Genomic DNA, 20,533 nt, shown 5'->3' on the forward strand with positions numbered 1-20,533 from the left:
CGGGTAGAAACCTCAAGCAGACCCCGGCTCTTGGTGGGCGGCCATCTGCTTTGACCGGTTGGGTTGAGAGAGAGAGAACTATATATCTATTTTAATTTCCAAAGTCTTTTTTTCATCATAGCTGTCACTTTTTAACTTAAATGGAGGACATCTAATATAGTTTAACTATCTATTTACATTTAAGTTTGCTGTGTTTTTCAGGTATCATGTCTAATGTGATGTCTCAGCAACCACCAAAGGAGGATGAAGAGGAGGAGGATGAGGAGCAAGGGGAAGAATTTGTCTTTGAAGACAGCGGAGACGAGGAGAAACTTCAGGAGGACAGTAAGGGGGTCGGCCCAGACTCTGCAAGACCTGTCCAGTTGTCGAAAAAAGAAGGCAGTGTGACATCAGACGGTGTATCACAAACAGTCACAGACAGCACACAACAACTTCCTGGATCTTTGCCTCCTGCTGGAAAAGAGGAAATTCCTACCAAGGATGTAACTTCCACTGCAGGTACGTTTGCATATTGGAGCAGTGGTTGTTCGCTGGTATAATAGAGCTCTGTGTCAGTTATTCAAAACAATCCAAAAGTGATGACGGACAGTGGTAGAAGTGCTTAAAACCTTCAGTAAAAGTAACAATGTGTAGATGTAATTCAAAACTCTACTCAAGTAAAAGTACGGTCGTATTAGCATCAAGATGTACTCAAGTATTTCACTTTCATACAATTTCGAGGTACTATTTACTTTGCAGATTAAGATTATACATAAAAACCCACTGTATGAGTTTGTAAAATATGATGCATTTCTTAAACTACCCACCAGTATATTAAAGGCCCTGCACCCCCTCACAGGTGTTTCACTTACTCCTGGTGATCAGTGTAGCTCAGTGTAAAGGTGGGCAAAGCTTTGCTGTGAATTATGAGATGTCAGCAATGATAATGGTAGAAATTGTCCCACCCAACTGGTGCAGTCAGTCTGGATTTCACTTCCCGTTCATTTCTATGTGGAACGGGGTTCAATCTGATTGAACTTTCACATGCAAAATCTTAAGGCTCTCCACTGCCCAGCCTGTTTGAGAGATGAGGTGGGATAGACCTCTCATTTCAAGAATTATTGTTTATATTCTTGTTTCATAACTGCACAGTGAAATAATAAAAACAGCAGAGTAGAAGAGATGCTGCTGGCTGGATTAAGCTCCTATGGGGCTCCGGGACAAAAGTTTGTTGTTGGGCCCCTATTGACCCCCACTACACATGGTAGTACTCCAGAGCTGAGATGATGAAATGATTAATCAATTGATAGAAAATTAATTGGCAACAATTTTGCTGACTGATTGTCATTTTTGCCCCCAAAATGCCCCAAATTATCTGATACCAACTTTTTAAAAGTGAATATTTTCTAGTTTTCACAGTTTTCCATGATAGTAAACTCAACATTTTTGGGTTTTTGACAGTTGGTCAGACAAAACAAGTCATCTTAACATCTGAAATTGGTCTTCAGGGAATAATGATTAGCATTTTTCAGTATTTTCTGTTGTTTTATACACTGAAAAACAATTATTAAAGAAAATAATTGTCAGACCTATTGATAATGGAAGTAATTGTTGGTTGCAGCCCTACAGTACTCCTATTATGGGGTACTACCTCAGATTTTGACAGAGTCCCTCTTCAAGACCACAAGATGGAGGACGTCACATAGTTGATATTGTACTTCATTGGTGCAAATTTCTAACTTATTTTGCATTAATCAAGCTATGCAAACACAAATGATATGGAATAAACCTGGACTTTTGGGACCTCTGGGGGTCTAGGTCCCCCGGCAGTCGCCCACTTTGCCTGGTTGATAATTCAGCCTTGGCCGCAGTAAGTGCAAGGATAGAGAGAGAGGTTATTGGCAGTAAAATGTTTGATAAAACGCTGTATAATTTACAACTTTGTGGACTGCTGCTGTTTTCCCGCTACCCGTGCTAGTTCCTGCAGTTTATGTTTACAGCCCTACCAACTCTACTTCCTGTCACCTCCTGCTTTTAGCCACACCATGACAGTAGATTTTGCCAGGTGAATTTCGCAGCTTAACAGGATAACAAAGGATATGTCAATCATGCACAGCCTAGACGCATCCAGGCAGTCATGAGTGGAGGCCTAATCAGGCACAATGAATGAAAACACCTGTGTGGGAGAACTGTGGGTGGACTGCAGGGCCTTTAATTAAAATTAGCTCTACCAGCCACAGTATTAAAATAATGCTTACACACAATAGTTGGTTCTTGGACAAAAGATGTTTGCACATTGTTCTCTAACTCTGGGTTTGGTGAGGCTTATTTTTAATAATGAAAAGCTCAACATTAGTTTGAGCAAAGAATCTGGGTTTGCTCAGAGTAAAGGGCAGTGGACTGATGATAAAGGCAGTGATCCGAAACTGTGGATAATTAGAAATTGAATATAATACTGAGAATAACATTTTACATAATCTCTCTATGTGCCCAGCTGAGATCTGGTATTTTACCTCGAAACTGGACGGTATTCCATTTTGTTTGCTACCGTCCTTTTTACTGGGATCTGCGCAAAACTTTCTTTTTTAGTAAGACTGAAACAGATATTTGTAAATATGGATGATGTACAAAGACAAAGAAACATAGTCTGGAAGCAGTTACTTGGAGAAAGCCTGGGAGAAGAGAAAAAAAAGCAGGATAAGATGTAGATTTGTAACAGGAATTTTCTTTATTTTCTTTTCTTTCTCTACATGCCTTTGTTTATGTATTACCGGAAGTTGCATGTTATGTAAAATCCCATGTGGGATAGGCCAGATGTTTAGCATGACAGTGAAATAAAAATGTAACTAATTAAACATTAGCTTATCAGTAATACAAATCCATTATTATATTATACAATAATATATATGTAACTTGATACTTAAAGCCTACAATTTACTTTAAAGACATTTTAATATTTCCACCGTGGCACTGAAAGAGTCAGCCCAGTTTCAACATAGGTTCCTTCCAACAACTCCAAAGTTGTCATGCCCAGACATTACAACCTCTTTATTTAACATGTGTAGGAGTATAAAATGAGACATTTTGGTTTAACAGGCAGCCAGACTGTGGTTTAGCTTAGCCTCTGACTGCCCGCAGCTCCCCAGACATCAGTGTTCACACTTCCTTAAACTCTGAACAAACACAGGTGGCTTGCTAGTAAGCTAATAAGACACAAAACTTAAATACAACAATTTTGTAGTTAGTGGTAAGGATATTCACCCTCTTTTGGTGGAGGCTACTAGCTGCTTTCCCCACACATTAAGCCAGTTCTGCAACAAGCTAACGTTAGCAAGTCTGGACCATTGTAGTGTCAGCTGAATGGAAAGATATGAAATAATATCAACCTTTCCATCCAACTCCTGGTAAGACAGCAAAACAGCTGACTCCCCAGAATGTAAAAAAAAGGTTTTAACTATAATGTAGTTAATGAATTTTGAATTGTGATTCCTTCCACTATGTTGCTATACTAAGAAAAATAATGCTAATCACATTCCTGCAGCGTGTTACTCTTTAGGTCAGAGATTTAAGCCCCGAATATACTCCCGTCAGCTGTGGACACGGACACATAGTAGTTCTGTTTATACTGCTTTCTGCAGTCCGCTTGGAGGACACATTCCACTATTTCAAAGTACTCGATTAGTTGCCAACTATTAAATTAATAGCCAATTATTTTTACTTACATTTTTTAAGAAAAAAATATCCAAATTCTCTGGTTCCAGCTTCTCAAATGTAAACATGATATAGTGTCTATGATAGTTGATTGGTTGTTGGTTGATTGTTGGTTGGGACAAAACAAAGCAAATGTAGAAAATGAATAATTTAAGTACTGAAATGTAGTGGAGTAAAAATATAAAGTGACATAAAATGAAAATACTGGAGTAATTGACTAACCAGGATATTACATTAAACCACAGTTGATAAATGTACTTTCAGTTACAGACTTTTGGTTGCAGATGTCAGCACTGTCTGGCTTGACAATTTTGTTATTGTAGAGATAATTTAGGATTTCAGGGTCTGTCATGTAACCAGAAGCTCTACATGTACCACTATACTCTCTTACTCAATGCACAGCGTTGCCTTTGATAAGCTGGCTCTAAGATGTAAGTTTTACGTTTTTTCAGTAGTTAATGTAATCTGATCAGCTTCTCATAGCCACGCGCTGTGTGAGTTACTTCAGCCAGTTGTGTGTGGTTTTAATCTCTACTTTACAGGATTTAATTATTGCCTCAGGCACAAAGGCAGTAAGGGAGCAGAGTTAACTTTCCCTTTAATTGGATGAAGTTATGTAGATATAAGTATGATATATTTACTACCTGGCTAATGTTGCCAAACAGGCCTTGGTAATTACATACCCAGATTAAGAGGGAGATTTAGGTCTTGGAGAAGTTCTATTGGACAAAGTGAAGTGATTAGTGTTAAATTAAAAGGCTTTTTTACCAAGTCTATGTGTGGTAATCCGTTAAGTGGGCTGTGAAGATGCGTAGGGGAATTCTGGACGTTGATAATAGTGTGTAGTGGAGCTCCGTTATGTAATCGAGGGTTGAGAACAGCCGACAAAGAGAGCAGGGAATTCAGATCCTTCCCTCACCAGATGACAAGTGTTTACATGGTGGGATGCAAGGGAAATTGATCGTGGCATTTGTTTGACAGCACCTTGCTTGGGTATACATGGTTGTCAAATACAGTATAACCACTGAAAATCAGTGTAAGGAAAAACCTTACACCTGCCTAATTATCTCAGATTTAATTACGCTTGTTCAGCTCTTGTAAATATAATCTTAACACACATGTATCAGTGTAAGCAAGCGTGATTCAGTTTTAGACTTTAAATTTATTTTTTTTATTTTTTGAAAAGTTTTATCATATATAAGTATGAGAGAATAAATAATCACAGTCTTTGAAACTGTAATTTTTTAAATATGTGTGTCCTTTGCTTTGGAATTGTTTGTCTCATGGTTGCTATTTTCCTCATTTTGACAGATGTTCCAGTTAGTGAGTCACCCAGCTGGTAAGTTGCCTCTGATTCCTATTACAGTATGGGGAAAATAACTGTAGGGCAATGGAGAAAGTTAACTCAACACCACATCATATCAGTGTTATGTCATTATGTCTGAGATAACATCAAGCTTACACTCCATCCAAACACACCACAGTGGCTTTGAGATACTGTAATGTTATGCTGCATCTATTTGTACAACATTTAGATGCCAGATGGCATGTCACACCCATAGTGACAAGTGGGAATGTCAAGAATAAAGTGATGTTGATGATACAATCCAAGAGGGAAATCACAGGATTGCCTAATCCATGATGATGCATACAGTATAATATGATGAGTCTTGTTTATACTCCATCACAGTGTTGAGATGAATTTCATTTAAAACAGTCACTTCACCCAATCATAAAAAACACATTTTCTATTGTAATCCTTGTGGTATGTAGTCATGCAAATAGTGTTGGCTTGAATGAAAAATCATTTATGATGCACAAAGCACTGAAAAATGACAAACACTCAGCAGGAATCTCACCTCACAGAAACAACAAACCTTTTTTGTACAGTGCCAGTGACCAGGAAAGCCACTCTGATCAAGCAGGACCCCTCTCACCCTCTCCACCAGTCCTTCCAGTTGCTGCCATTAGGTCAATGCTAGAACGTCGCACTGGCCAGGAAAAACATCTACAAAAAATCATTTATTCCCTCCGTGGTCATCACTCTGAAAAAACTAAAATAGACACTGTACTCTGTCCTGTTTAATATCGTCCTCGTCAGTGTACAGTTTTAACTGTATGTGTGTGTTTTTGAATGTGTTTTAAATGTGTATGTAGGAAAATTTCTGTTACTTTGTGACAGACAATAATGTTATCTTATTCTATCTTTTCGCAGACATTGAATTGTCATTGCAGGCAGAAGACAGGTGTAATAATAACATTAACGGCTTAGTTCCATTACTGTAGGGATTATAAAGGAAAGAACAATTGGAAGTGTGTAATAATATTTATTGAGATTAGCAACACAGAAAGATTTTTGGTGATTAGACTCCGCTGATGTGAAGCATCTTCACTGAGCGCCATATGAAGAGAAGTGATATGACAGGATCCCCCTAATCTCTATAAACAGACATCTGTATATGAATGCAGAATCTGTAGGCAACGGGACAAGATTTTGTTTTCGTTCTGGTTTCCTTTTGCAGTTCATTTGTAGTTCAAGTAGTATTGACCAATCACGTTTGAGTGGTTGCATGCAGTTAAACAGTCTGTGTGAAGGGCAAAAAAGGCAGAACTCATTGGTCGAAATGCAATCTCAGAACCCATCAGCTATTATCTGATGATGATTTAGCTTTTTATTAGCTTCTGCATTCATATACATATATCTGTTTATAGAGATTAGGTGAAATGTTGTCTGGGCTGACTAAAGTTCCTAATAAGACTGTAAACAACAATCGGCACACGGAAGAGGAAGTCTTGGCCCGGATGTCCATTATCCAGATATCCATTGGCTACATTGGAACCCCTGAAATATTGGCTGTTGGACCCCAAGAGGCTAAATGGTTGTTAGGGAGATAGCCAATGGGTTCCAAGTTTTGGATATCCCCAGAGTTTAGACACTGGTAGTGATGGAGTGGAGCCACCAGGTGGTTGATGGAAACTTTCAGTTGAGTCTATCTGGATGGGGAGGATGCGTCTTGTTCAATAGTAGGTCTGAAAGACAGAATGACAGAACTGCAGTGATATTTAACAATCAGCAGCCAGGGACTGATTGGTTTGATCATTGGTCAGGCATAGTGATGTTAGAATTGTGAATGAAGGGATTTTGACAGCGTGGGAAAGCCGAAGTGACGGAAAAAAATAGAACAGGAGGAAATAGTGACATTCACCCATAGATGAATAAAGGCAGGATGTGAGGGAATAGATCTTCCTCGTTGAACTTTCTCCAAAACTTCATGACAACTACATAAAATACAGTCATAGTTAAAATTAGGAATTACATCTGTGTTGTCCTGGGGTGAAATGTCAAAATGTCTGTCTTGCAAAAGGCCTACGGCACAAATTTCTACAGGCAAATAGTTCAAATGTAAACTGATGACAGTAAATTGTGAGTGGGTTATCAACTGGGAAAACTGGGAAAGGCATGTTGCAGTTGTAGAGTGTTATGAGCAGCACAAATTAAATTCCATTCACCTGCATTATTTTTTTTGGGGGGGGGTGACACAAGTTTAAAGCCCCTGCACATTTATAGAACATCCACACAGGTGATTATAATTATTTTGTCGAAGTGGACCTCTTCTCAGGACTGTGTTGTTGTGTACAGACTGTGCTTGACTGACAACTTCTTCATTCACCTGTTAGCTATGGTGCATATGTTAGAGGGGCAGAAACTACACTGTCCTACACTAACCCCCAGCATATTCAGGTCATGGAAAACACCTGTGTGAGTGTGCAGGAAGTTTTTAAGAGGTGGATATCTCAAAATATTGCCACACAAAACTAAATTTGCATCGTTCAGTAACAGGAATAAGACTTTGCTTTACTATGTAGGAGCTAGAAACTTCCAAGGAAGGGATGCGATGTAAACTCAAGTCTCAATATACTGTATATTTTTGGCTGAGTATGTATTTGAGTGAAATGACCCCGAACGTGGTGCAGTCTGACAGCATCATTCACACAATCAAGAGGACAGTTTGCTTGAAGGCCTCAGCTCTGTAAGTGATAGTTTATTGATTCCTCCTGGGCTTCTCTTTTTGCCCGCCACCCTCCATAGGGAGGTCATCAGTCAAAGTCATCTACAGAACAGCAGCCCCAAAGCTGAGAGGAAGTTGGAGCTTTTCTCATGGATACTTCAGCTCGCTAACAGTGAGCTTGAACCCAGGGCCTCCATTTAAATGACTCAAACAATCAGAATCTCAGCAGTGTCACTACAAAACAAAATGAAATAAAAAGTGAAATATAGTTTCTAGCTGTAAATCGTACACCACTTTCATGCAGGAGGTGTGCATTTAGCATCTGTTTAAATTGCTTCAGATAGTCATCAGACATATGAAAACAGTTCAGAGACTGTCACACAAAAAATACAATATACTGTTTTGTACATAGCCATGTCCATTTAAGGCAGTCCAGTGGCCAGCATGATGTAGCCATGCGGGGCCCCTGACTTTGCTCAGGGCCCCCCACCTGGGCTACTAGGAAGTGTGCTGAGAAACCTCTACTGATAGTGGACTTTAGGGTTTGGATTCCTGTGGGCTTTCCTGTGCCGGAAAGAGGGCCTGTATTTGTGCACAGGTGTGAGTGCGTGTGTGTGTGTGTATATACGTTTCTGCTGTGTGCACATGTGAGCATTTGTGCGTGAATTACTGCATACGTGTGTGCTTATGTGCATGCGTGTGTGTGTTTGTGTGAGCGCGACAGAGTCACAGCGAGGTCTTGGCAATTTCTCATGCAGAGAGATTTCTGCTGAGTGCACATTTCCACTTTGGTTTAGTCAATAGTCTGCCTTTTAAAGCAGAGCTATCAATAGCACTTTCCACGATCAAGGTGTTAAGACTGTCAGCACATCCACCAGATCTGTCAGCAGTTTTAGAATAATGCTAAAATTACTTTGAAATTGTTATTGTAGAAATATGGGTTTTTCTTAGCACTGCAATGACAGCACATCAGCTCGTTACAGCTATTAGGCTCAAGGCAGCATTTCTCTCCTGTGAGTTTTATGTGCGTTCCAGTGTTTGATGCCAACATTTACTTCTGACTTCACTTTTTATCCGTTGACAGATAGTTTTCATTAAACACGTTGAACAGAAGCTCAGCAATGAAAAGATCCGCACAAAAGATACCATGACAACGTGGCATGTATGCGTCTGTTTTATACACACAGAGCTCTGAAGAGAGTATAACTTCAACTTAAGCTGTTTTCTTTTTGTCTTCGTCAAAGTTACTTTTTTATTTGACTTCACCTTTTCACCCCTTTGCTGCCTTGCAGGACTTTATACTTTTGCCCTTCTGAAAAAAAAAAAATCATCTAATGTTGCTTACAGAACACATTTATTTTTCAGAGCCACTTTTTTTTAAGACCCCTCACCTTGTTGTACTCGCCTCGGTTGGATGTGCTCTGAAAGCAAAAAGAGAAGGTTGATACTGTACGTAAAAGCATTGAACACAAACTTGTATAAGAATATAATGATAAGCCATGAACCAAAGACTTTGAGTGCTATCTAATTGGAGTCCTGTGTGGAACAACTTTGGACACCGGGTGCGTCGTGGGAATGGTTCAACGTAAGGAGTTGGCAATTGTTTATGGAGGAGATTTATGACCGGAGGACAAACACAGCTCCATCAGTATGGTCAGCACAATGCTTGTGCAGTTAGAGAGAACAGCTATACCCAGGAGAGACCAGGGGGCAAAACAGGTAGAGCTATGGCAGGCTGCTCTGGCACAGTACTGTAGCTGAAGGGAATAGAAACAGATGGAAGTGTGAGATTTGCATTCAAGCAGCTTCTACTTTAGCCCGCGCTCTGCCCCAGGCTATGTCATTTGCATTGAAAAATGATTCCTGCTTCTCTCCTTGAGCTATATGACTCACCAGGGCTTATAGGCACAGATAAGTTGTGAAGGGGTGCACAAAGATATGTCTGGATCGATAGCTACACTGCTCAAATCACTCACACCTGACACCAATGCATACAGTCAGGCAGACAAGCCCTACATCGCTACTGTTCTGCCTCCACACTTTTTCCACACTGACAATTTTAATGACAAGAGATCATTTAATTGTAAGAAATATGTCAACAAATTCTTCTTTATTTTGTTTTAATGTGGGTTGAGATCATTTTTGTTCTTTAGATTTAGATGAATGATCCAACATCATAGAGAATGTGAGTAATACTTCGAAGTCTTTTGCAATTTGACACCACTGTAAAACAAAAAAGGCTATCAGTAGCTTCTAATATGATATGTTGGCAGTGCATTACATCTACTTCCAGATATGTGGTGGGATTTATTGCATAACAGAGAGAGCATGGCACAAACACAACCAGAAGTAGGTTATATTAAGTAGTAAGTAGTGTTATATTTGCATGTATTGACATATAACACTTGAATACTGTGTACTTGATTTTAGACCAGATTGGAGTACCAGTTTATTGGGGTTTGCTGAAATAGCTAAGGAATGTCTAAGTCAATACAGAAAGAGTTTTTAGTGATAAAATCTAATTTATTCACATGTCTTACCTTTCAATATACCGTGTTGGGTAACACAGATGCTACAAACTACCCACTGTTATTTTTTTATCCTTGTCTGCTCTGTGCATGCTTTTCTTTCTTCCTTCTTCATAATACCTACTTTACCTTGTGCAGTGCCCCACAAGGAAAGTTAATGGTTTGCAAGAGCGTTGAATACAGATAGCGTAATTCCTTTGCTACTTCAGTGTGTGGTTAGAGTCTGCGAGGCTGCCTCCCCAACGGTTCCAAATTATGGCATTTTGTGCACATTATTTTCTTGGCATGTCTTGTTTGTCTGCGAGATGCCCATCACTCTGAGTGGCTGCCGCCGCTGCTGGCATTGCAAACGTTGCTGAGGTGTTTAAGCGGTGGGACAGATTTAATTAGTGTAGATGGGACTCTCCTACACGCTGGATCCTGTCATATTATCAGTCATGTGGGGGAAGACAATCCCTCACTCGCAGCATCAACACAGAACATGTGATCGCTGTGTCAACAACATTTTCCCCTGTGATGTCATAGTGTGTTTTTAATAGCTGGTTCAGGGCAAGTTTTTTGTTCAAAATACCAGCTGTGATTCCAGTAAGCCGCAGGCATGACAGATAATTTGAAAGTGCTCAGGGGCAAGTTAAGTAACTCAAGCAACAAGCAGTAGGTGTGATTCTACTTTTTTTTTTCATATGTGACCTTACAAAAGTTATTCTGAATAAACAGATCAGCACAAGTTATCCTACATGCAGCTAAAGTTGTCACTTTTAACGCAACTTAGTGGGAAACAATAGCAGAGCTTTGTCATAAATACTAATATAAAAGAATCCATACACTGTAATATTTTACAGTTTTTACTGTTTCAGTGAAGGTCCTGAGTAAGTGGAAAAGTTTCATGACCAAAGGGCCTTGAAAGCTTACTTAGAAAGAATAATTGAACCACTCAGGGTCCACATATCTTCACAAAGGCTGAACAACCCTCTAAATTTGTTCCTTTCTCTAAATCCTTGAGAAATGGTCTATTAGTTTCTCATTCAAGAAACTGCAGTACATAATGAGAAAATAGCCAAAATGTAAAAAAAATGGGCTATATGACAATGTTGAATGTTGAGTGGTGGACCCACGCTTGAATACGGGTGTGTTCTGTGGCCCATGCTCTAACGCTCCACCAAGTTTTATTGAAATCTGTCAACTGGTATTTGATATATCTCTGTTTACTATCAAATAAATACACCAACAAAAGGGACGGAAAAAACACAGCATCCTTGGTAGAGATAATCACTGGTGTTCCTTGAAACATGAAGTCCAAAACATAATAATTTGACAGCAGCAGTATGTGTTCTGTCAGACTTTAGGGAATGTGCATTTGCATGCTTGGATAGCAAAGAACTATTTCGACCCCCACCTCAAGCCACTGTGCCTCCCCTTCCTCTCACTGAAATTAACTTGTAATGAGGCACACAGCACTCAGTGTTAGTTTAACTGTGCTAATGTTTGGGTACCTTCCAGGGCCTCAGCAGCAGCCGAGCCCAGTACCTCAGCTCCGTGTGTGGGAGAGGAGCTTCCGAGGCTTCCTGTGGCGCCATCAGCTGTGGAGGCTCGGGCTGATTCAGGAGACTACGGCAAGGAAACCATCAAGGAAAGCTCCGGCTCGAGGGACATCTCTGAAGGTACAGAACTAAATTACATTGACAGGGAAGTGATGCACCTTATATTGTAGATCAAGGGTTCAATTTCAGACCAAAAAGATTAAACCTAAGCTTGCCTTGGGATTCAGGCTCATTCCACCTATGTATTATAGTGTTCACATCACGGACAGATCAGATAGAAAACCAATTGGGCTACCAGAGTTGCGTAAACAGCACCGTGGACACCACTATAATGACAATGGCAATATAAATTGTGTACTAGTATTTTGTTAGTACTACACATTGCATTTCTTGACCTTGATCAAAGGTGGCAAGAACACCATATTACATACCTACGGTCATCTTACGGTTCATTGATTTCTAAGGAGAAAGAAGCCAGATACACACGTATGTATAGTCTCACACATGTGCACACAAACACACACACACACATGCAGTCCATTTGAACACATACCAGCACAATACACACACTCGCTCACGCACACGTTTTTTCTGCCATGATTTGATTTCTACACAGACATGACATGAATCCAATTAATTCAGGATGAGGATCAATAGAGAACCATTTCCATGAAGGAAAATTGCTTTTGGATTTTGACTCAGTCAGCAGTGCTGCTGTTATTTGAAGGTGGCTCAGAAATGAGAGATGTAAAGGAGCCCTGCAATGCTGCATGACATTTTTTATGCCCCACTCTTCTGATGTATTTTCACACACAGGCCCCCGCTGTCATTTTGAACGTGTACAGTTTATTTAAACCGAGTGAATAATAAAATTGTATTAAAGCTCTCTTCCGTATATCTGAAATTACAATAGAGAAAGTGGGAAAAGCAAGCTAACGCCAGACAAAATAAATGACTACTTCTGTACTGATCTTAATGAGAAATCTATTACTGTGCTGCATTTGTATTTTTACATTTGATACTTTTTACATTTAGTTGTGGAAAACCAGACACAAGGAAACATTTTGTGTGCGTTTTAACCTGCTTTGAGGGCAGACTTGTTTATTGTAGTTTGACCAAATGAACTTTATATGGATCATTATGAATAATGGAGTATTTCCTGTTTGTCAAAGCAACACTCCTCAGTTGTGGTCATGGAAAATTGTGATGTAATTATCTGACAGTGTTTCGCAAAGGCTTTACTGTGTTTTATAAATTTGTAACAATTAAGACTTACTCATTACGACTGTGTATTTTTCTGTTTCCTCCAGTGACATTGTGACCTATGAATGTGTTTGTTGGTCTGTCATTGTGTCTCTGTAGAGAAAAAAGTTAAATAAAAGTAAGAAAACACAGGGAATAACTTCTGGTTTACCACGTTTGAAAATAAAAAGCCATTTTCCCAAGAGGCCCAGTCACTTTGCAGATATGCTGATAGTCAGGCTGATAGCTCAAATCCAGTCGTTTTCTTCTCTATTCTGAGTCTTTTCTGAATGCACAAGCGTAGGAAAGTGAGTGAGATAGAAAAAAAAAAAAACATTTGTGTAATCCTCTTTTGTAGAAAAAAAAACAAACAAAAAAACATTTGCTCTTTGTTCATCTCCTGGATTGTGTCCAAGGTTATTTCGAATTTTAGACTGAACTCTGCTGAATAATCCATGACTGAATACACATCTCCAATCAGATTAATTGAAAACAGTGATTGTTGCTGTTCAAGGCTTAGGAGAAAGTGTTGCAGACAAATCGCAGTTTAAAACCAAATCAATAAAGCTCACTGAGCTAAATTAGGCTGAAACACTCTCAAAGCAGTTAATGACAAATCCTGCCGAGCGTGGAGATAGAATGGGTCAATAGCTCAAACAAGCTGGATACAATCCTGTTGCGTCACATGGACAAAGCCATTATGGCAACATGTATAAGAGATGTGCCAGATCTCCCCGAGGAACAAGACCTTTAAATGCAAATGATATAATATGTATGTAAATATTCAAAAGCTGTGTAAATTCCTAACCAGAGGCGAGAAGATCCAGTGTCTTTTATCTTGCCAGGCAATGTAGTTCGGAGCTGTGTGTGCATGTCTGTGAACGTGTTTTGTTTTTTTGGGGGGGAAGAAATGTAAAAGAATCATGCAACAACAGGAGGTGCACCTATCAAACAGAAAGGGAGATAAAAAAAAAAAAAAAAAGATAGAAGATAGGCACCACTCTTTTTCCATTTAAAACAATGTTTGTTTACTTTGATGCTGCTGGTTTTCTCTGCTTTCATTATGTGCGGCTGAAGCTGAGCCACAGACGGCGGAGGCTTTAGAGGTGATCTATGATGACGTTCCAAGTGAAGACCCCCTCTCTCCCGATGAAGGTTAGTATCAGGGACACAAACGTGTTTGTTTAGGATGAATTTATCCATTTATAATCTCGGTGTGGACCTTCTTGACGTGTAATATTTATGTGCGTTTGACAGATATGATCTATGAAGATGTTCAGAGAGACAGTGGTCCTCAGGATGCAGACAACGGGTGGAGCTCCAGTGAGTTTGAGAGCTATGACGAGCACTCTGATAACGAGAGCAAACTACCGACACGGAGCAAGGTAGTGTTGGTGTGTATGTGTGTGTGGATGCATGTTTCATATGTGTATTTATCTCACACGGATCATCCTCTGTGTTTATTTTAAATGGCATCATGACCAGTCAGGTTGTTTTGGTTGGTTTCTTTCCAGCACTTAAAAAAAAAATAATCAAGGAGAATATTTCATCTCCTGCTCCTCTACCGTAGTTGGCTTTATTAATTTATAGAACTGGAAGGAAACTATAAAGAACATGAAAAATACATAGCAGGCTGTCCAGGGTTTATACTTTGGTTGTGGGGATGAAAATAAACAAGAAGCATCTCTGTTTGAAAAGCCTCAGATCTCCTCGCCTCCTCTTTGCCAGCGATGCTGTTCATCAGTGTTGTGCAGCATGGCTTACAGGGTGTCAGTCTTCCACATGATGGCACTGTGTGCACATTCACATCGGGCTGCATTTCCCTTTAATGCTTCACCAGCCTTTAACGTGCATGCACCGTTGCAGTTGAAGTCATGCTAATATAAAAGTATTTTGCTGAGTTGAATCTTTATCAACGTATAGATTTATACCTAGCTTTACATATTTTTACATATTGAAGGTGTTTGTGGAGAATATCACCCCATTGTAATCCAAGAAAATCCCAAATTAAATCCATGCTTTCAGAAAGGGAGGGAGACCAAAGAGTGAAAAAAAAAAAAAAAAAAAAAAAAATTTGACGTATTGGGACAGAAAATGAGTTGCTCAGGTAATTACAGGAAGGTGTGGTGTGAAAAATCCTCCCGCAGTTCTCTCGCCATGCCTGTCCCAGGCCACTGAACAAAAGGAAGAATTTAGCCTCACTGGTTGAACAATTAATGAAGAAACCTCGACTGTTAGGCCCCGGCAACACTTTTCGGCTTGAACAGCCCTCTTCAAAAACACATTGCTTTTAATTAGTCTCGCCCGATTAATTTTTCACCAAGTGTACCTGAATTTCTCCTCTCGTTCAGTTCACTGCTTAATTTGAGCAGCCTGGGAAAGCTGCGACAGAGTTTGCTTCTATAATATTTGCCTTAAACCGCCTGCACTCCTCCCCTCCCCCCCCACATCCTTCTCTACAAATCAGCGGCCATTAGCTTTATATAGCATAACTCCTCTGACCAAAGCATTGCTCCGAGCTTTCACTCTCTGTGCTTGTGATTAACTCCCGATGTTGCGTAGCTTTTTTTTTTTTTTTCCTTTTTTTGCCTTGATCACTTTCCCTCCATTTCCTTTTTCTATTTCCTCTCCCCCCTACTTTTTCTTCCTCCCTTCGCCTCTTGTGGCTAAACGCACAACCTGCGCCCAATGACCCACCCTCCCCCTGTCCAACACCTGTAGCTCTCTCCTGAAGTGCGTCGGCTGAGGGAACGATGTGCCAGGACCAAACGTGAATTGGCCATGAGGCTGGCTGGCAAGCACAACTATGACATCAAGGTATCTCACCGGCAGCAAGAGAACACAGCTATATCACTTTTTTTTTTTTTTTTTTTTTTCCTTTGCAGAGCTCAAATCACTCTGCTAGATGTTTGCCAATAGGATTGATGATCACCCAGAGCTGATATATGCTGTGTTGTATGCACAGCTGACTCAAAGGCTTAACTGACTATCTGCACCATCCTTTCCAGCTTTCCTTTGGACTGTGACTTTCCTTTGAGACTCTCTGTCGGTCTCTCTCTCTTTCCCTGTCTTATTTAATATCAAGACACATTTATGGGACACATTAATTATTAAATGATATTCTGCGCATTTAGTTACATAAACACCAGTGCAACTTACCCCCCAAATAATGACCTACTTTCCTGAAGTATCATCATTTAAAAATACTACCAACCTTGTGTGTATTCTTGGTCTGTGGAGTCTGGTTGCAGAGCCTGTGTGATGCTCTGAGTGGAGTTTGTGGTCAGCTGAATTCTCCCACACTAAGCAACGCAGGCTCTGTTACTCTGATGTGGAGCTCACTCCGTTACCATAATCTCTCCATGATATGCTCATAGACTTTCTGATTAGAGGCTCTACAACGACCCACAGGGAGTCGCAGATGGTGAGAGATTCGTGATGAGCCCACTGAGCGCCACTTCTTTCCATCTCTCTCTAGAGGAGCACTATAGGTTATCAAGTCTCCACAGCATGGCACTCTCCTCGTGCTCTCACGCTCCTTCTTCGGTGTCTGTCTACTTCTCCCAACCAGGTTCAGCAGCTCATGAAGGCGGCGAGGAGCGGAACGAAGGATGGGCTTGAAAAGACCAAAATAGCCGTCATGCGGAAAGTTTCCTTCCTTCACAGAAAAGATCCACTGGGTAATGCAGAGAAGTATGAAAACTTGTAAATGTTGGTCAGCTGGCTTTTTTTTTTTTTTTTGGATGAAAGTTATATTATTTTAGGAATGGCTATTGGTTGGAATGGCTAAGTTTGTGTTTTGTAACTCCTTACAGTTGACTCTTTGGCAGTTGCTTATGTGTAAAGCTTGCCAAGCCAAAGTTGTGTTTGAGGCAGATAGAGTTGAAAGTCTTACTTTTTCTTTATACAAATCCCTTCAGGGAGAAATGAAAGCACTGTGAAAAAAGAAAGATCTCACTGATTATAACCATAATAAATAAAACAGACAGGCTTTCTCAGTTTTTAAGACAGACAATGTGGTCGAATAAAGTTTTTGATGTGTGAAAAAGAGACGGATAGAGCAACTCACGCAATATATAGGTTGTGTTATAGGAAGCGTGGCCTGACAATAGAGGGAGATTAGCATCCATTAATGGAGTATTGAACAGCTCCCTAAACCATAGATACCAGACCCACGCCTGAAACAAATCTCCGAGCCATCACAAAGAGGTAAAGAGGCCAGTGCTGCTATTTTTAGGTGTTGATCGAGGGGAATCTGCACGGCATTATATTTCTTTTCCACCAATCCTCTGTTATCGTTCCAAAGTCTTTAATTGGAACGGTGAAAGCTTCTGGTATCTATGTCTTTATGGTTAAGGGTGAAGTGGGGATTTTTTTTTTTTTTTTTGAATGTCGAATGTCTTTGTGCCAATGCAGAGAAGAGAGTGTGTCGGATCGTGTTTTGCAGATGCACTTCTGTGTGCCTCCTTTACTCCTACAGAGATACAGTAATGTTTTGAAAGTTTTTTTTTTTCTTTTATTTCCCTAAGGCCTCTCTGCCTCTCTCTCTCTCTCTCTCTCTCTCTCTCTCTCTGTCTTTCTCTCTCTCTTTCTCCTCTCTCTGTTTCTGTCTCTTATTCAGAGAGTACAGAAGTCTCTTCATATTTTAGAGGTAATAAACTTAGTGTGTCGCAGTGTGTCTCCAGCTGCAGTGAGATCTGAAGGCTGCCTTTCTGTTGTTCCCTCTCTCTCTGTCTCATTCTCTGTCACACACACACACACACACACATACACGCACACACTCTCTTTTTAACCTCTCTGTTTCTTTCTCCTTCTTCATTTCTGAACGTCTGCAGAAGAGGAGGATGATGCAGGATACCTGGATGTGGCTGTATCAGAAGTGAAGCATCCTCCCCCACAGCTGAGCCCCATGCCAGAAGGGCTGACCAGCCACCAGGTGCACCTGACAGGATTATTTCTTCTTACTTGTCCTAAATAAATACACCCACTATATGCTCAAACATGTACTCCAGCATTTTTGTGAACATATGCTCTACCCAGTAGCTTAGAGATAAGGCTCTAGGCTATCATGTTAAAAATGTTCACTTGTTATTTCTGTATTTTTACATACATATACGCTCTATTCTCTTTATCCTGTTTGGAAAAGCAGTGTGTTTTATAACAACTAGAACAGCTGCTGTAATGTAAAAGAAATCATCGACGGACACCTACTTCTCTTTTGACTCTTTTTTTTCCTCCTGTGACAAACACATGATTATAGTGCAGTCCATCAACCAACGCCATGCTTAAGTGAAAGCATACCGCACACTGCAGTCCCATCATGTCCTCTTAGTGCTAGATTTCCTGACTGGTCTGTTGTCTACGCAGGTTGTCAGACGCCATATCCTGGGCTCCATCATTCAGAGCGAGCGCAGCTACCTGGAGTCTCTCAGGAGAATCCTGCAGGTGAGCTGTTAAGTCCCAGTGGTCCTCCTCTGCCACATGCAATATCTTCAGCATTTAGCTATTATGAATTACACTGAAAAGAGAAGCGGTGATATCCATCAAATTACCGTGGTGTCTCAGCATAAATAATCCTGATAAAACAGCCGTCCGTGTTTTCGTGGCGGCGTGCTGATGCTAAGAGAGAGAGACTGTCAGGCTCGCGCTGGATGGGGCGCAGCCTCTCCTCTTTAATCTCTCTTTTTAGTGGGGAAAAGGAGACTTGTTATCTCCTCATCATGGAAAAACAAGAGGAGCATGCACTGAAATGGAATCAGCAGCGATCAATGGCCGCCTTATGCACTGCAAAATCTTTCACTGTCAAGATACAATGCCCTACCTTTGTTGTCGAGTGACATGATTGTGTGTGATGCTTTGTGAGGTTTAGCTCTTTTGAAATATCTTTTGTTATTTGGAGAGTCCAGCCAAGTGGTAAATGCAGTGTCTTCAGACAGATAACATGAAAAGATGAAAGGCCACAAGCACAATTAGACATTGAGAGTTGTAACTTTCTTTATTGCTGTAAGACAGATTGCACAATCGCTCATGTTGCGCTGCCTGCCCATGTTCCTTCTGAAGATTATTCATTTGGTGTGGATGGATTTACGGAGATAAAAACATCAACAAAAAAAAAAAATACCATCACTGATTCTTGGATAGATCCATTTTTTTGGTGTTAAAGTGTGTTTTTTATCTTACATGTTTGGCTCGCTCACATAATTATTTATACTTCAGCATGTTCAGACTCAAAGAAGTCATGAATTGCCTTGCCATTCACAAAGAGCCTGTCAAACTCATTTCTTTAGGCTATGTTAATATCCCCATGAGTGCTGACTGAAGAATCAATCAATGGCCCTTTCACCATGTTGCTTTTGCATCTGTAACTCTGCTGGGAGCTGCTTTTTTTTTGCCACTATTATTCTGGCTTTTATGATTACAAGTCACCTTGAGTTTTTAACATGTTTGCTTCTGGCAAATGCTCTTTTATGGGTGAATCATTTGGATTTATGTGCTTCCAGGCGTCATGACTACATTTCCTCATTTTTCTCAATTCAAAGGATCTTTGTCAGTTATCCCTCAGTTGTCTATTTATGCTGCTGAAAAGAAGAAGAGATGCTTAAGGAAGGTGGACTGCTGATTCATCTTAAGCACCCACCCAAACACACACACACACACACATTTCATATAACAACAACAGCAATAAAAACTCAATTTTCTCTTACAATCTCTCCAGGAATACCACAGGCCATTGATGGAAGCTGATCCTCGCATCTTGAGTCCACGCAAGATCCGGCCTATATTTTACCGAATCAGGGAGATTACGCAGTGCCACTCCATGTTTCAAATTGCACTGGCATCACGTGTGGCTGAGTGGGACACCAGTGAGAAAATCGGAGACTTATTTGTTGCTTCGGTTAGTGTGCGTGCATGCGCATGTTTATTATGTATCTTCATATATGTCTGTGTGAGGCTTATTTGCTTTGCGTGTGTGTCGGTGTGCATTCTTTATGTGTGTCTGTCTTAAAAGACTTGGATTCTGCGTAAAAGCTCTTTTTTTTGTCGCATTTCTGTCTAACTTTATAACACAATCACTGCTACCAGAGTTATAATGAGCTACAGGTTTTAGTTTGGCAAACAGGGACAGTTTACCCCAAACACAGAATCAATTACAGTTGTGATGAATATCTCCACTGCATCCAATACTCTTTGGGATATGTGTTTACAGATTCTGGCACTGGAATAATAGTGTTCAGTGTGAGTTTTCTTTGTCTTTGCATTGTGCTCATCCATAAGGTCCGCTCATTATTCGCCTCTCCGCTGGCCATTATAGCGCTGTTCCATTGATATCCTAAGACCTACCGCCAAATGAGGCCACACTAGAAAATGAAAGTGCTGGAATTGTGTACTCCTCATTGAGTTGCCCCCTTTTCATGTGGCAATATATCTGTACCTGCAGGGCTTGTAGTAATATCTTAGAGGCAGGATCCTGAAAAAGGGTGTGAGCAAAGAGGGTTAATTCCTTCATGTTATTTGCTAATTC

At 40.3% G+C, this 20,533-nt stretch overlaps 1 protein-coding gene across 4 annotated transcripts in view; it reads left to right on the forward strand.

Annotated features, from left to right (window-relative positions):
* The window catches only part of arhgef10la (Rho guanine nucleotide exchange factor (GEF) 10-like a), a 125,148-nt gene that overhangs the window by 9,217 nt on the left and 95,398 nt on the right, over window positions 1-20,533 (forward strand). Inside the window, exons 2-11 of one of the 4 annotated variants that reach the window (XM_044348925.1) lie at window positions 202-498; window positions 5,002-5,029; window positions 11,729-11,889; window positions 14,089-14,166; window positions 14,269-14,396; window positions 15,733-15,828; window positions 16,583-16,691; window positions 17,847-17,947; window positions 18,379-18,456; window positions 19,727-19,906. In XM_044348925.1, the coding sequence (XP_044204860.1) occupies window positions 207-498; window positions 5,002-5,029; window positions 11,729-11,889; window positions 14,089-14,166; window positions 14,269-14,396; window positions 15,733-15,828; window positions 16,583-16,691; window positions 17,847-17,947; window positions 18,379-18,456; window positions 19,727-19,906 (1,251 nt within the window). In that variant the 5' untranslated portion in view covers window positions 202-206. Of the gene's footprint in view, window positions 1-201; window positions 499-5,001; window positions 5,030-11,728; window positions 11,890-14,088; window positions 14,167-14,268; window positions 14,397-15,732; window positions 15,829-15,891; window positions 16,436-16,582; window positions 16,705-17,846; window positions 17,948-18,378; window positions 18,457-19,726; window positions 19,907-20,533 lie in introns of those variants that run through there. The other 3 variants (XM_044348926.1, XM_044348927.1, XM_044348928.1) reach the window with 3 other exon arrangements.

This window comes from Thunnus albacares, chromosome 4 (assembly GCF_914725855.1).
Source record: "Thunnus albacares chromosome 4, fThuAlb1.1, whole genome shotgun sequence".
In the NCBI taxonomy this organism is placed as follows: Eukaryota; Metazoa; Chordata; class Actinopteri; order Scombriformes; family Scombridae; genus Thunnus; species Thunnus albacares.